At 38.2% G+C, this 18,009-nt stretch overlaps 1 protein-coding gene across 1 annotated transcript; it reads right to left on the reverse strand.

Moving 5' to 3' along the window:
* Nucleotides 1-1,930: 1,930 nt before the first annotated feature.
* LOC127434264 (hypoxanthine-guanine phosphoribosyltransferase-like) lies at nucleotides 1,931-16,524 on the reverse strand. The gene is made up of 9 exons (XM_051686870.1): nucleotides 16,480-16,524; nucleotides 16,192-16,298; nucleotides 15,154-15,337; nucleotides 12,206-12,271; nucleotides 6,565-6,582; nucleotides 4,751-4,833; nucleotides 4,501-4,547; nucleotides 3,529-3,605; nucleotides 1,931-2,380 (listed from the first exon to the last, which is right to left on the reverse strand). Exons 1-9 carry the CDS (start codon nucleotides 16,522-16,524, stop codon nucleotides 2,333-2,335), a joined length of 675 nt encoding a protein of 224 aa, XP_051542830.1. The 3' UTR covers nucleotides 1,931-2,332.
* Nucleotides 16,525-18,009: the final 1,485 nt, after the last annotated feature.

An 18,009-nucleotide genomic window follows, 5' to 3' on the forward strand; every position in this document is an offset into this window, starting at 1 on the left:
TGCAGGTAGAAAAAAAAGTGTGAAGTTTATATTATATTTTATGAAAAAAAGAAAACTTCTTAATATTTGTGACACAAAAAAAATTTTACCTTGAAAAAATATGTTTGAAAACTTTATAGAAAAATGTATGTACACTCACGTGCAAGGTAAAAGTATTTTAATACCATTTACTTGATGTTTTTTATTTATATTTTGTGTAGAAAATGCTATAAATGTTGTTTAAATGGATGAAACCAACGTTTACACAAATATTAATTTCCTAAGAACTTGACGTGTCTTTTAATTTTTTTTTTTCATTTGTATCAGCTTGGACAACCTTATTTGTCAATGTCCCAAATACAAAAATTACTTTATTCAATTAAGGCGTTTGACATGCTGTATTTTTATTAGGGAGGAATTGCCCTATATATACACTATATTGCCAAAAGTATTCGCTCATCTGCCTTTAGACGCATATGAACTTAAGTGACATCCCATTCTTAATCCATAGGGTTTAATATGACGTCGGCCCACCCTTTGCAGCTATAACAGCTTCAACTCTTCTGGGAAGGCTTTCCACAAGGTTTAGGAGTGTGTTTATGGGAATTTTTGACCATTCTTCCAGAAGCGCATTTGTGAGGTCAGACACTGATGTTGGACGAGAAGGCCTGGCTCGCAGTCTTCGCTCTAATTCATCCCAAAGGTGCTCTATCGGGTTGAGGTCAGGACTCTGTGCAGGCCAGTCAAGTTCTTCCACACCAAACTCGCTCATCCATGTCTTTATGGACCTTGCTTTGTGCACTGGTGCGCAGTCATGTTGGAACAGGAAGGGGCCATCCCCAAACTGTTCCCACAAAGTTGGGAGCATGGAATTGTCCAAAATCTCTTGGTATGCTGAAGCATTCAGAGTTCCTTTCACTGGAACTAAGGGGCCAAGCCCAGCTCCTGAAAAACAACCCCACACCATAATCCCCCCTCCACCAAACTTCACAGTTGGCACAATGCAGTCAGACAAGTACCGTTCTCCTGGCAACCGCCAAACCCAGACTCGTCCATCAGATTGCAAGATGGAGAAGCATGATTCGTCACTCCAGAGAACGCGTCTCCACTGCTCTAGAGTCCAGTGGCGGCGTGCTTTACACCACTGCATCCGACGCTTTGCATTGCACTTGGTGATGTATGGCTTGGATGCAGCTGCTCGGCCATGGAAACCCATTCCATGAAGCTCTCTACGCACTGTTCTTGAGCTAAACTGAAGGCCACATGAACTTTGGAGGTCTGTAGCGATTGACTCTGCAGAAAGTTGGCGACCTCTGCACACTATGCGCCTCAGCATCCGCTGACCCTGCTCTGTCATTTTACGTGGCCTACCACTTCATGGCTGAGTTGCTGTCATTCCCAATTGCTTCCACTTTGTTATAATAGCACTGACAGTTGACTGTGGAATATTTAGTAGCGAGGAAATTTCACGACTGGACTTGTTGCACAGGTGGCATCCTATCACAATACCACGCTGGAATTCACTGAGCTCCTGAGAGCCGCCCATTCTTTCACAAATGTTTGTAGAAGCAGTCTGCATGCCTAGGTGCTTCATTTTATACACCTGTGGCCATGGAAGTGATTGGAACACCTGAATTCAATTATTTGGATGGGTGAGCGAATACTTTTGGCAATATAGTGTATATATATATGTGTGTGTGTGTGTGTGTATGTGTGTGTGTGTGTGTGTGTGTGTGTGTATATATATATATTTATATAAATATATATATATTTTTATAAAAGAAAAAAAAATTAAAATCTGACTGTGACTACTTTCCTGTGAATTATTGTCTGTTTCTGCGTGTATTTATGTGAGATTTATTTATTTTTTTTTTTTGCAGGGTCAGAGATACTTGGCCAAAGATCTTTAAGAGGTAATTTGTGCACTTTGTCTGCACTCTGTCATGTAGTATGTGCACTTTTATATGATAACATGACTGATGACAAGAAAGACAGTTGTGTAAGCAGTACAGCAATTTTGGTCCTGTAGTGAGGGCACAGCTTAAGATGCACTGAGACTTAAAACTGTGACATGTATGGCCTCGGGGAAAGTCACAAAAACAAATGATTTTCTGCTCTTAGTTGGATAGGACATACAGTATAAAATGGAACACAGAAGTTTGTTTTTTTGCATCATATGACATGTTAGTATTGCTCTCCATCTTTACCCAATACATACAAAACTCAATACATAATATTTCAAACATAATTCAGCATGTCAGTTGCAGAATCTGATGTCAGTAACATTGTGTCAGAATGGGGTGTACATATGTTACGGTCATATAACTGTCCATTCCTCTTGAAAGGAGTTTTCTTACACTTTATATTTCAGTTTGCCTGTCTCACTGATGATGCAGATGTGCTGTAAAGAGAAAGACATTGCTTATGTGAGTCTCAAATTGGTAAATAAAGCTGAAAATAAAGTTGAAAAAGTCTCCGTGAAATATGTCTACACTGTGGCAGATAGATGTTCTTCTTCACATTAAGGCTTGAGGAGGGGCTCACACACATGATGTTTGATGTTGATTAGAGTTTTCGAGGAAAGATGAATGTTGTATTGCATGCCAGATTTCATCTGGAAGTTCACCAAGTCTCAATCAACACATCACCATTCAAACAGACTCATGCTGCAGGTTCATTTGACTGTGGATTCATCTGTTATAATGTTGTGCAGTGAGCTGCAGCTCTTTACCTACATCTTTAAATCTTTATCCAGTTTTTTGGTTTAGTTTATTGCTTTAGTAAAATGAATAATACACCCAATACTCATATATTCACCCTCATGTCATTCCAAACATGTATGACTTTCTTCTAGTAAGACAGAGCTGTCGTTGTCTTTTTTGTAATATGAACACATCTGAAGAACAGCCTCACAAACATGTTGGCTCATTTGCAATCATCTGATTACTGAGGTTGATGTGGCAGTGATGCATGTAAAAACACTTGATTTGCCTTTTAAACTCTATAGTACCTTCTGCTTGAGACTAAACTGCTTGAGACTAAACTGTCTGAAGTACCTTCAGAAATAAAAAGATGGAACTGTGGTGTATGAATCTTTCATTTTAAACATATTAATCTTTAATACATGATACATGTTTAAATAATTGTAAGTAGTTTATAGGCCTACATGTTTCAAAATCTTTGAATATTTGGTTTGGTGTGTTACAGTTTGATACTTGTTTTTGACTCTTTGCACATTATCGTCAACTAAAATATGTCATGCCATTGTAGTCAAAATAAAAAACAAAATTGACTTAAATGAATGAATATGACATGATGAAATATTGACTAAATTTAAAGGAAATTTTCGCCAAAAGACAAAAATAAAATGCTTTGTAAAAATGAAGACTGACCATAATACCATGTAAAAAAAAAAAAAAAAGATGGTGTTAATATCATTGCGCTCTTTGGTACTTTTTTGGTAGTGTGGTTTCAAAGTCAGTCTCTCATCAATTATCGATGTCTCTGAAAGATCATAGAAAGAAAAAAAGACATGAAGTACATTCTCACATTGAGTTCTCTGAAGTACTCATTGTAGGCAAGAGCGTAACCCACCACAAAACGATTGGGAATGACAAATCCAACATCTGCAGAGAGAAACACAAATAAACCAACGCACAACAACACATCACACAGATCACAGCACTATAATCAGTTCATCCCGTAAGTAAAGAGTGTGCTGTTTATGACACACTTTCTGTGTTTGCTGCCAGTGGCTCTGTTCCAAAACTTAGTCAACTGCCTTGATGTCTACTGCCTACATAGACAGCTAACTTTAAAATTAGCATCCTAATTTTGACAATTTTGATTTGAAACACTCTAGATAGGCACTCAGCAACTTCACACGCCACACAAATAGCACTCCTCGTGTGAAGTGCAGGAGTTGATTCAGAACGGGTTTCAATAGAATTTGACATTAGCATGTTGTTAAGCTAACAATATGACACTCTAATATGCATTAAAATACATAGTACACACAAATATTGGGTAAAATTGTTCATTTTACTTAGATTGAACTTTTTATTCAGTCCTTTTCATTATCTCGTTATTTATCCTGATTTCATGTGTCGCTACATTCGGAAATGTGTCTAAATGCAATTAGCATCAACTGTCTTCTTCTACTGTCAGTTTTCTCTTTCAGGTCAACTACTTTCATTGCTGAGTTTGAATTTTGACAGTTTGAAGAGATGATCTCAATGATCAAGTTAGTAAAAGTAGGTATATTTATAGCAACTTAACTTCCATTTTAATAGCACAGACATTTGAAGGTATCACCCACTTAGTACTGAGGTTTGTTACTGCCAGACCAATGCAAAAGCAAGAGTTCAACAACACACCCTCTGTTGGCCAAGAGTTTCTGTCTGCATTTGGGTACTTGTATAGATTGTTTCTGGCTATACAATGCTCTTTAGGTAGGCAGCTCACCAGGTTTTGGTACAGAGCCTTTTTCAGAGTAGTGTTTGAGCACACTTGAGCACTCACAGTCTGGGAGTGTTGCCGCCCCGTGAGGAAGCCTCTTCACCAGCAGCCTGGGTGAAGAGACACATTAACATTACTAAACAAATCCTCTTCACACGTCCATTAGATCTCATTCAAAATATCAGTGAATCAGCTTTGCCCTCTCAGACTTCAGCCACAAACACAACATGATAGTATTTCAGGCCACACACAGAAGGTGCAGCGTAGGTGACAGAACTTTTCCTAACTAATGTAATTTCCTCTCTGCTCTCACCCGGCAACTTTAACCAATTTGGGCTGGAAAGAATCCACATGCTGAAGAAGTGCTCTCATGGTCTTTCCAGTGTCCACTATTGCCTGTGAAGAAACAGATATGCACATAATATTTCAATAAAACAAATTTTTGTTTGTGAGATATGGTACTACATGACACAATGGATGTGTCAGAAGCCTAGTGAGCTGCTTTGCTGTCTACTGTCAGTATACTAAGGCCATGTCCACACTGGTTTGATTGAAAATGCATGAGCACCACACTAGTAGCACTCCTTACGTGAAACAACTCGACTAACACTCAAAGTTGATTCCAATAGAGCATTTGATTTGCTAAGATAACAACTCAATACTAATAAGCACAAAAAATTCAGAGCACTCTCATATATGTTGTATAAAACAGTCTTTGTTAACGTTTGATAAAATGCATGAGTGTTTCACCAAACATTATTACATACTCGGATCTTTAGTGACCTGGCACGTTTATCTATCACAAAAGGATCTACAAAATGCCCAGATAGTGTAAAATTCTAAAAGCATTTTCAAGACAATTAGAAATAATAGATAATAGAATATATTATGATATATTTAGATTTATATATATATATATATATATATATATATATATATATATATATATATATATATATATATACCAATGAAATGATGCAACAAATGATAGCCACAAATGGCTGTCAAACACATATTAAACTACACATAACACATAAGCCATATTCACCCAAATGGCAGTAGTCATATAATACTGTTCATGTGTTGAACTTGCAGTAGTTTATTTCCATGTTGCTTCTTAGTCAAATAACTGTCAAATGTACATCAAGTCAATCACTGAAACAACAGCACCACCTTGAGTAAGAAACACCATGTATGTGTTGTACATGGGGTATTGATAATTCACCATCTTAAAGCAGAAAATTAGAAGACATTTGAATTAATATAGAACTAATTTGTCTTGTAATAAAAAAGAAATCAATGTACTGTGATAATAAACTTATATATATAATATATAAATATATAACAACTCTATACACTTTTGGTAATTAAGCAATTAGAAAAATATGTATTTAATATACAGTATTTGGAATATATTTTTTGCAGTTTAGGCATTTTTTATTGTTGCGCTATTCATAGGAGAAAGGTTGAGGAATACTAAAAAGATGGGGGCATAACTCCAAAAAAATTATGAGGTTAAGGGGGTGAAATGAGGTTCTGGATCACTAAAGACACAATGTATGCATGTAAGGGTTAAAAAGTAGCACTTATAGCAATTATTTTAGCATATTTTTAAGATTTACACATTTCAATTTTATAACAAAATGTAATTTTTAACAAAGTTAAATTAATAAACCTTTAAGATTTAGGAGGATGAATAATAATAAAAATATGTAAATTGTACACCACACAATTTATACACTTAAACACAGTAAATAAAAAAGTTATGAAAAGTATACTTTGAATGAGAATTAACAGTAAACAAACAGTTAATGCAGGTTATGAGAAAGAATGACCAATTCAACAGCACATGTTATAACAAGCGTGATTTAACACTGGAAAATGTCTGATGCAAAATGTTATCTGAAAGTAAAATACCTTTCCACTCTTTTGCTTTCCACACAAATGCCAGACTACCCATATGCATTTGCCATGGGAAATTGTCATAACAAACATAAATAAATAACTAAATAAATAAAACAGAAATATGGGGATCCAAGTCTCTCTGTCTTGTAATAAAAATGTAACGTCTTTTTAATTTGCCCGAATACATTGTTTCATCCACAATGGAAAACATTTATTTCTTACCTCCACAATCAAGACATTCTGTGTTCATGTGGAAAAACAGAGAGAAGATGTAAGAATTTAGAGAATGCCAGAGATTTCCAATAACAGCAGAAATACTGAGAGACAATCTTGACTTTAACATCACAAAATGATTACCACACCGTCTGTAATTGTGATATGAAATATTTTGAAGTATAACTGTTGCCATGGCAAAGCACACTCTCCTCTTTGACTTGCGGGAAGTGAAACCTTCTCTTTTGTGTAGAGAGACTTCTGTTAAAGAGAATTCCTCACGCTTGTACAGTGTCATTTATATTTGTATTATATTTGAAATGTATTATTATGTATTTTGAAATGTATTATTGTTTATATTTAAAATGTATTACTATTTTGAGTAATTTATTTCATATCATAATATCATCATGTCTTTAGGGGGCTTGGAAATTTAAGGCAGTGTAGTACTTCCATTTGGAATTCCAATTAGGGGAAAATTAATCAAACAATAATATTGGCAAAACATAATATTTAATATGATTATTATTAATAATATTGCTGCTAAGAACCCTAATCCTGTGCTTTCAAAAATGTCATGACAAATATTTTGAGCTAAAAAGACTGATTAAAAATTGATTAGGATCTATACTCTAGTCCATGAAATGATCTTCTGCATTATATTATCATTCAATTTAAACACTGTGACAACTCATATTTACATATTGATCATTTTAATATACAGCCGAAGAAAAAAACAAGCAAAGTCCTGGCATTACAGAAGTCTCTCAGCATAGGTAGGGCTCATAAAGTAACTCATGGCAATACAATGGTGTGGCTTGTTTTTGAAAACCATATGACCAGCACCCACCCACTGAACTCATTATGCCTTTTCTCACTAAACACACTAACCCATTTAAACAGTCTTGTGCTGCACCACCCCAAACACAGACCAAGACTTCTCTATAAAGACACACAATCAATAAATCTGACTCCATTATAAGGTGTAATCTTATAAAAGAGCGAAAGACCTCTCAGGTAAAAGTAGAGGTGGTGGTGTATGTTTTATGATCAACAAATCCTGGTGTGATCAGAGGAACATACATTCTATCAAGTCTTTCTGCTCTCCTGATCTGGAATTTCTTATGCTTCTGTGTCGACAATTCTGGCTACTGAGGGAATTCACAGCGATCATTATCACTGCTGTGTACATCCCCCCACAAGCCGACACAGACCAGGCACTCAAGGAGCTGTATGGGAGTATAAGTGAGCAGGAAACCACGCACCCTGAGGCTGCGTTCATTGTGACCGGGGACTTTAATAAAGCCAGTTTAAATTCAGTCGCACCAAAATACCACCAGCACATTAGTTTCAACACACGAGGGGACCGGGTTTTGGACCATTGCTACTCTCCCTTCCGGGATGGCTACAAATCCCTCCCCCGCCCACCATTTGGCAAATCGGACCACTCTTCCATTCTGCTTCTGCCCGCTTACTGGCAGAAACTGAAACAGGAAGCACCCACCCTCAGAACGATCTAGTGCTGGTCGGACCAATCAGACTCTACGCTACAGGACTGTTTTGATCACACGGACTGGGAGATGTTCCGGTCCGCCTCTGATGACGACATCGAGCTTTACGCTGATAGCGTAATGTGTTTCATCAAAAAGTGTGTGGAGGACGTGGTTCCGACCAGAACAATACAGATCTATCCGAATCAGAAACCATGGATAAATAATGATGTTCGCGCAGCACTTAATGTGCGGACCTCCGCTTTTAATTCCGGGAACGTGGAGGAGCATAAACAAGCCAGTTATGCCCTCCGAAAAACTATCAGAACAGCAAAACGCCAGTACAGGAGCAAGATTGAAGGACAGTTTAACACCACCAACTCTAGAAGCATGTGGCAGGGAATTAACATCATCACGGACTTTAAAGGGATTAAAAACTCCACCATGAACACCGCTGCCTCACTCCCGGATGAGCTAAATACTTTTTATGCTCGTTTTGAGGGAAATAACACCGCTCTCGCGGAGAGAACTCTCGCGGCCGAAGCTACAGAGGTTAGTTCACTCTCCGTCTCTGTAGCGGATGTAACCCGATCCTTCCGACGGGTGAATATCCGCAAAGCCGTGGACCCAGACGGCATTCCAGACCGCGTCATCAGAGCATGTGCGAACCAGCTGGCTGGTGTTTTTACGGACATTTTCAACCTTTCCCTCTCTTTGTCTGTAGTCCCCACATGCTTTAAAACATCCACCATTGTGCCTGTTCCAAAGCAATCAAAAATAACTTGCTTAAATGACTGGCGTCCTGTTGCTCTGACCCCCATCATCAGCAAATGCTTTGAGAGACTAATCAGAGATTACATCTGCTCTGTGCTGCCTCTCTCTCTTGACCCGTTGCAGTTTGCTTACCGCAACAACCGCTCCACTGATGATGCCATTGCATCTACAATACACACTGCTCTCTCCCACCTGGAAAAAAAGAACACTTATGTGAGAATGCTGTTTGTAGACTACAGCTCAGCATTCAACACCATAGTGCCCTCCAAGCTAGATGAGAAACTCCGGGCTCTGGGCTTAAACAGCTCACTGTGCAGCTGGATCCTGGACTTCCTGTCAAGCAGACGCCAGGTGGTTAGAATAGGCAGCAACATCTCCTCATGACTGACCCTCAACACTGGAGCCCCACAGGGCTGTGTTCTCAGCCCACTCCTGTATTCCTTGTACACACGACTGTGTGGCAACACATAGCTCCAATGCCATCATTAAGTTTGCTGATGACACGACGGTGGTAGGTCTGATCATTGACAATGATGAAACAGCCTACAGAGAGGAGGTGCACACTCTGACACACTGGTGTCAGGAGCACAACCTCTCCCTCAACGTCAGTAAGACAAAGGAGCTTGTGGTGGACTTCAGAAGAAAAGACAGAGAACACAGTTCCATCACCATCAATGGAGCACCAGTGGAGAGAGTCAGCAGCTTCAAGTTCCTGGGTGTCCACATCACTGAGGAACTCACATGGTCCATCCACACTGAAGTCGTTGTGAAGAAGGCTCATCAGCGCCTCTTCTTCCTGAGACGGCTGAGGAAGTTTGGAATGAACCGCCACATCCTCACACGGTTCTACACCTGCACTTTAGAGAGCATCCTGACTGGCTGCATCTCCGCCTGGTACGGCAATAGCACCGCCCACAACCGCAAAGTACTGCAAAGGGTGGTGCGAACTGCCAGACACATCATCGGAGGTGAGCTTCCCTCCCTCCAGGAAATATATACAAGGCGGTGTGTGAAAAAAGCTCGGAGGATCATCAGAGACTCCAGCCACCCGAGCCATGGGCTGTTCTCACTGCTACCATCAGGCAGGCGGTATCGCAGCATCAGGACCCGCACCAGCCGACTCCATGATAGCTTCTTCCCCTAAGCAATCAGACTTTGGAACTCTTGATCTCCCACGATCAAAATACATCAGCACTGCACTTTATTACTCTTACTCTTATATCTCACACCGGACTGTCATAAATTATATTATTATTATATTATATTCTCTCTTAACAACTTACTATCAACCGGCAGCCTGAATGTCAATACAGTACAATACTGTACATTCTATATATACTACTATATATACTTTTTTATATATTTTTATTTTTATTTTTTATTTTTATTGAATAATGTGTATCTATATTGTGTGTATTGTATACTGTACAGTGTATGTTATTATTTGTATATTGTTGAGTGTAATTATGTGTATAACAGATGTTTAAATTGTGTTGTGTTAATTTGATGTTATTGTAAATTGGTATATGTCTCATCACTGTCACGACTGCTATGTTGATCGGAACTGCACCCAAGAATTTCACACACCATTGCACTTGTGTATATGGCTGTGTGATAAAGTGATTTGATTTGATTTGATTAATCATGAACCCGTTACATTCACACATGAGCCGTTACAGGAGAAATTGTTACATGACTCAGGAGTCTGAAAGAGCTGTTCTAGGCTATGTGTGTGTGCGTGTGCGTGCGTGTGTGTGAGTGTAAGCGCATGTGCTAATTATCTGTGGTAGTTTATACACATGACTTGTTGGAACAGATAAGGTCTGGTTTCACATTCTTTTTTAATGAGAGTCAATGTACTGTTTTCTTCTAAACAAAAGTCTATCATTTCAGACTTCAGATGTATGAAGAGAAGCTGGCTAAAACAGTTTAACTGAACAAATCTGGAAGAGAATCTGATACTCCTAAGTATTACAAATCACATACACAGTGCTAGGGTGTTCTGTGTGGTTGTCAGGATGTTTCAAGCAGTTGCTAAGGTATTCTAAGTGCTTCTATTAGTAGTAGCTAGGGTAGTCAGGGTGGTTACAAGGGTGTTGCTATGCTATTTGTAAGGTGTTTTGTGGGTTGCTAGGGTGTTCTGGGTGGTGGCCAGGGTGATGCTATGAAGTTGCTAAGGTGTTCTTGATGATTGTAGGAGTTGTGATGTGGCTGCTTAAATATCTGAGTGTTTTTATTGGTAGCTAAAGTGTTCTGGGTGGTTGTTAGCCATTGCTAGGATGTTCTGGGTGGTGGCCAGGATGTTTCTATGTGGTTGCTAAGGTGTTCTGAGTATATTAGCAGTTGCTAGGGTGTTCTTGGTGGTTACTAGAGTGTTGTTATGTGGTTGCTAAGGTGTTCTAAGTGTTGTTAGCAGTTGCTAGGGTGTTCTGGTTGGTTGATAGGGTGTTGCTATGTGGTTGCTTAGGTGTTCTAAGTGTTGTTAACAGTTGCTAGGGTGTTCTGTTTGGATGTTAGGGTGTTCTGGGTGGTTGTCAGGGTGTTGTTATGCATTTGCTAAAGTGTTCTGAGTGTTTTGTGAGTACCTAGGGTGTTCTGAGTGGTTGCCAGGGTGTTGCTGTGTGGTTGCTAAGATTTTCTGAGTGTTTTAGCAGTTGCTAGAGTATACAGGGTGGTGGCTAGGGTGTTTCTATGCAGTTGCCAAAGTGTTCTGAATGTTTTAGCTGTTACTAGGGTGTTCTTGGTGGTTACCAGGGTGTCACTAAGGTGTTCTAAGTGTTGTTAGCAGTTGCTAGGGTGTTCTTGTTGGTTGTTAGGGTGTTGCTAGGGTGTTCTGGGTCGTTGGCAGGGTGTTTCTATGCAGTTTCCAAGGTGTTATTAGTGTTTTTAGTGGTTGCTAGGGTGTTCTGGGTGCCTGCCAGGGTGTAGCTATGCAGTTGCTAAGGTGTTCTGTGTCTTTTTAGTAGCTGCTCGGGTGTTCTGCGTGGTTGCCAGGGTGTTGCTATAGTGTTCTGGGTGGTCGTTAGGTGGCTGTTTTGTGGTGAAAACACACCACCTCCAAGTCTCTATCATATTCTTGTCTGTAGATATGGCTTGGCTCCCTCCTTAAGAGTAAGCCTGTGGGAATTTTATTTTTATTTTTTTGCCCATTTTATGCACACCTAACCTCTTCTCAACAAAGCTGTGTGATTTTAGGTATCATTCATGTCCGTAGTACAAATGGTGCTGATTGAGTTAAGTGGCAAAGTTTAATACTTCAAATATCTAACCCTAAGTATAAGCAACAGTAATAGTGACGACTGCTTTAGCAAACATCACTAATAATAAAGGACATTGAATATTAATGCATTCTTCTGACTAATAATTATGGGAAGACTGGTCTGTACCTTTCCTTTCAGCATGGATAAATCCTCTGGTCCAATAATATGCAGGTCTTCAGTGGACTGGTCATTCTGTAAAACACACAGAGTTGAAAACATGAGACAGAGCCTTAACGCCCCCTACTGAGGGCCTGTCAGTCCATATGATCTTACAGTCTCTATAGGCATGAGCGCTGCAAACACAATTGCCTGCGATCGCTACACCAGTCAGACACAAGCTGCTTTTGTCTGTGAGACAATTGGGTCGTGTCCTCTGCTCGAGGTCAGTTGATCTTCAGTGAAAGAGTGAAGTGGCTCTTCAGTGTTTGAGACTGAGGTTTTGGGTCAGTGCTCAGACAGGAAGTGGGGCCACTGGGTGATAAAGTGGAGGCTCACAGCAAAACACCAGACTATGAAGACACCCAGAAGTGATAGGACAACTTGGACTTCACTGTGTCACTGAACTCTCAAAGTGGAAGACTTAACTCTATTTTAATTACAGATAAACCAGTGAATCGTAAAGTCTGTCAAAAACTCATATTTCATCCCAAAATCAAATAAAAACTTGTTTAAAGGAAATTCAGCCTTTTACAAGCACCAGTACAGTAATGAAAACCATCCTGTTTGGTCACATTTATTTATTTATTGTATATTAAAATCAACCTAAATTCTGTACAACAATGACTATTATGGTATATAATACTTAATATTATATTATATTAATATATGCAACAGTTAGTTTCGGTCCTCCAATCTGATTGGATGAGAGATGTTCCATGAGCACTGATGGTCTCACACCATCAGCACTCTGACGATTCACTGTGTGTTCGTGCTGTTCTAATCTAAAGTGTAAGAGCAGTGCAAATGTGTTAAGAGCTATATGTGTCTCTTTACCTTCAATTTTGTGGCATTACATATTTTAGCCAGCAGGTGGCAGCAAAATACAATTTTTGTGTGTAATATAAGCCAGTTAGTTGATGTGAAGTGATTCAGCGTCAGTCAGTGTTTACCATTCAACAGCACTTTGTGATCGCTCGGATTACTACTACACTACTAAAGCTAGGAAATAGCTTTAAACAACTTTAAACTGACAACTTCATCATTAAGGCTCATCACAGCTGAGAGACACAACAGACTGATTAATTACACAAACTCAAAATGCTTACCATCTCTCTCTCTCTCTCTCTCTCTCTCTCTCTCACACACATCCATCCTTGTTTATCCAATAACTTGTTAGAAATAACGTGATACTATTTCTGAAGTGACATTTTTGAATTACTAACGAAGGCTTGGACGCATCATTTGGTTTGAACCAGCAACTGCAGATTCTGATCTGTCATGTAAGAAAGTAGTTCCATGCACAAATGCGTTTTTATGACCGTACTCAGTTTTTCCAAAATTTTTTAAATGTACTTGTTCATTGAACTGTTGTATATAAGCAATATCACACTCGCAATCATGCTATATGGCCCTAAATCAGCACTGCTGTGATTACCTATGGCACTCAGCCTGCGGCCGAATCACAGCAGTACTGATGTAGGGCCATATCGCACTCTTGCTTGTGTGATATTGCTTAAATATATACTGTATATATATAGTAATTAAAATTCTAATATAATGTAATATAATTTATTATAATATAATTTATTATAATATATATTTCCGCTTTATGGAAATGGGGAAATGGGAATGAGATTTTTGCACATTTCAGTATTAGAATTTGGGGGAAAATGTGATTAAATGTCCAAAAAAAAATAATCTTACAATGCAAAAAATGTTCTTAACGTTAAATATAATATCTTGTCTTATTTGTTTTATTTATTTTTTTTATTTTGGGTTGAAATATGACCCAGACATTTTCTTAGTGAGATTCACCCATACACACAGTTTTTCCCCTTGGGTTTTAATCCTTTTGAAATTAAATTTTAAAGTGCACTGAATGGTATACTGCCTTTGAAATTTTTTTTTTTTTTTGTTAAAATTTCTGAGTTGAGCAAAATGTGCATCTCTATTAATTAAAATGTTTAAACAGCTTCATCTACTAGCAAATGATTCAAACAGCGTTAGAACTAGTGATGTCTGATTTGTTAATGAGTCCTTCTTTGGAACCCTTTGTAATGATTCATTCGAACCAATTCGCAAAGTGTTTGAATCACACCTCTGTAAGGAAGATTCCTCAGAAGTAAAACTGTTACATGGATAATAGAAGAAGTTTAATCCGTTAAACAACAAAGCATTTGATAAACAGCAGTATTTAACTAAAATGTATTTTACCACTAAAATTAAACGTAAATCATAATGCAGCGCGGGGACTTCCAGTGACACATTTGATTGATGACTAAGAGGAATTAGTGGAATGTTTCTGTAAACCAGTTCACTGAAATGAACTGTGCGAATGAACCGATTTGCTCAAATGAATTTGATTTCTTAAAATCTTCAACACCATTGCAACGGTTTGACACTTAAAGCAGTTGTAGTGCTATAAATTAAGTTTGTTTTCTAATAATTTTATAAAATCCAGTGAGCATTGCACCATTATAGTTTTTAACACTTCAAAATATCTGTGCAAAGCAACAAATCTCTCAACTACTTGAACCAGCGTCCAACCTTAAGACGATATTATAGTTCAAATTCCATCACTTCTTTGTTATCCTCTGGTTGTCCTTTGTTAGTTGGCCGATGAAGGCTTTTATTTGCCAGCAAAAGCCTTCATCAGCCAACTAACACAAGGAAAATGCATCTATGTTAACTTCTGCTGTTAATCCAGGATGGACTTCAAAGACATTAGTCATTAATCTTGCAGTTCATACAAAATCTTTGTTTAAACACTGGCCCTTAACACTTACTTAGTTAGTAGTCTTGCGCCCCCTGCTGATCACAGGGAGCACTTACAATCATTTGGAATTATAAAATGATTAGATGTATTTAAAATGGCCAGTCTCAACCGGCTGTTGTGTTGCAGATGATTTTCTCACCAGATAGCTCTTGGAGCGGATAAACTCGACTCTGGTGGTCAGTATTTTGTTGGCGCTGCAGCTCTGAGCTTTGATGGACTCCACCAGATCAGAACAGAACTTGAATCCACCCTTCAGGACACACAGAAGTATCATGTCCTGATGTCCAAGGTCTTCCAGGATGTCTCTAGCCAGACACTCAATCCTACAAATCACATTAACTTACAATGACACAAACTGTGTGTGTGAGGAGATCGTGTGACCTCGTAAATTTGATTTAACTGAGCCACATGGACTTAATGTGCAAAGTTGCAGCCCAAATATTTGTGGAATTGCAGGACGAATACTTGAGAGCAGACACTCTACATTGCATGTTTTCACATATAATATATATCCATATGTAATTATCCAACTCAAGAGGAAACCACAGATTTTTCCACAGCATTTCTGTAGTATATAGTTAAATAACAACTCACAGGAAAGAGAAATTACAAATTAGATCTCAGTTGTTTCTTCTAGACATCAACAAGATGAAAACAGATGGATAATGTACTGTGCATTTTGCTTAAGTTTCCTGCTTCTCAGATATTTCTCCTGAGAATGAGAATCAAGAAATCTGAAAAATGTCTCAAAAAGTGTTCAAGATTCTGCAATCAAAAGTCAGAGATCTCAATATGAACATTTCTCAACAATTTCTCCCAAGACCGAATGATCTGAGTGCCATTAACATTATTTTTACTAGCTCTGTTATTGTACGTTAATGATTGTCTTGTTTGTGTCTATTTTTTATTTCTTTAAAGGAATTTTAGGAGAAACGTCTGAGAAGTTAATACTTAAATGAAACATAACTGTTAACTTCATTAGGTCTCCTGAAATATGAAAGTGCACCCTCAGAGCAATAACATTTCATTTTATGATGCATATGAATGAAATATCTCATAAAATACTTGAATAATCTTCCATCTTAAAAAGGTATGTCTTGTAAATACATTTCAATGAAACAAAAAATATTTAGCACTTACATCTACAGAGGTCATCTAGTGTCAGTTGTGTGTTTACCTGTTCATAATGACTCCATGAGGGATGTACACACACTCCAGGTCACCATGGTAATGCTCAGGATAATTGAACAAGTCTAAATTGTAACCTGGCCAACCATCATCAATCTACATAATAAGCAATAATCAAAAACAAAACAGGAAACAAATATATTCCTTTAATTATATAGTTCATTGTAAATAGAAATTACAAAATACTTTGGAAATAGTACTTAAAACACAAACTTAGCTGTCTTTTTAATTTAATTGCAATTGTAATTAATAAAATCCAGTTAAATATGTTTAACACAACGCCTGGTTCTTTTGTCTGGTCATCTGCCATATCATTGGTCATATGGCGGAGAGAGACTAAAATGAACCATAATAGTTTCTGAGAGAGAGGAGGAGATGTTTTTGCACCCACCCACTTTACACAACTACACACTGTGCGATATGTTTACAGTTTTTCTTGAAATTATCAAAATATTGCAATACTTCCTTTTTGACAGGTCATGGTTTCTCAGTAGTGTGAAATGAATTAAATGTCAAACAGACTAGCTCCAGCATGAAATGAGGGAAATATTGTTATAAAACTATTCCTTAATGAATTTCATGAATGGTGTTTTGTTCTTTAAGCTGATGCTCAGATTCTAATATGATTCACATTTGATGTTTAACTCATGCAGAATTCATTACTGGAGTATCATGCTTCCCTAAATTTTGAGACAAATGACAGTGTTATATTTTCAAGGATATACAGGTGCTGGTCATATAATTAGAATATCATCAAAAAGTTGATTTATTTCACTAATTCCATTCAAAAAGTGAAACTTGTATATTATATTCATTCATTACACACAGACTGATATATTTCAAATGTTTATTTCTTTTAATTTTGATGATTATAACTGACAGCTAAGGAAAATCCCAAATTCAGTATCTCAGAAAATTAGAATATTGTGAAAAGGTTCAATATTGAAGACACCTGGTGCCACACTCTAATCAGCTAATTAACTCAAAACACCTGCAAAGGCCTTTAAATGGTCTCTCAGTCTAGTTCTGTACGCTACACAATCATGGGGAAGACTGCTGACTTGACAGTTGTCCAAAAGACGACCATTGACACGTTGTACAAGGAGGGCAAGACACAAAAGGTCATTGCAAAAGAGGCTGGCTGTTCACAGAGCTCTGTGTCCAAGCACATTAATAGAGAGGCGAAGGGAAGGAAAAGATGTGGTAGAAAAAAGTGTACAAGCAATAGGGATAACCGCACCCTGGAGAGGATTGTGAAACAAAACCTATTCAAAAATGTGGGGGAGAACCACTACGCACAGACATATGCAAGACATGGGTTTCAGCTGTCGCATTCCTTGTGTCAAGCCACTCTTGAACAACAGACAGCGTCTAAAGCGTCTCGCCTGGGCTAAAGACAAAAAGGACTGCACTGCTGCTGAGTGGTCCAAAGTTATGTTCTCTGATGAAAGTAAATTTTGCATTTCCTTTGGAAATCAGGTCCCAGAGTCTGGAGGAAGAGAGGAGAAGCACACAATCCACGTTGCTTGAGGTCCAGTGTAAAGTTTCCACAGTCAGTGATGGTTTGGGGTGCCATGTCATCTGCTGGTGTTGGTCCACTGTGTTTTCTGAGGTCCAAGGTCAACGCAGCCGTATACCAGGAAGTTTTAGAGCACTTCATGCTTCCTGCTGCTGACCAACTTTATGGAGATGCAGATTTCATTTTCCAACAGGACTTGGCACCTGCACACAGTGCCAAAGCAACCAGTATCTGGTTTAAGGACCATGGTATCCCTGTTCTTAATTGGCCAGCAAACTCGCCTGACCT

This window comes from Myxocyprinus asiaticus, chromosome 44 (genome assembly GCF_019703515.2).
Source record: "Myxocyprinus asiaticus isolate MX2 ecotype Aquarium Trade chromosome 44, UBuf_Myxa_2, whole genome shotgun sequence".
NCBI classification, from domain to species: Eukaryota; Metazoa; Chordata; class Actinopteri; order Cypriniformes; family Catostomidae; genus Myxocyprinus; species Myxocyprinus asiaticus.

What these genes read in the sequence shown, in the direction of transcription:
- LOC127434264 (XM_051686870.1), bottom strand. Translation starts at nt 16,524, where the DNA reads ATGACCAATGATATGGCAGATGACCAGACAAAAGAACCAGGCGTT. An exon ending in TCCGCTCCAAGAGCTATCTG is followed by an intron (nt 12,272 to 15,153) that starts GTGAGAAAATCA and finishes TGTGTTTTACAG; the next exon opens with AATGACCAGTCCACTGAAGA. An exon ending in GGCGGCAACACTCCCAGACT is followed by an intron (nt 3,606 to 4,500) that starts GTGAGTGCTCAA and finishes TTCTCTCTGCAG; the next exon opens with ATGTTGGATTTGTCATTCCC.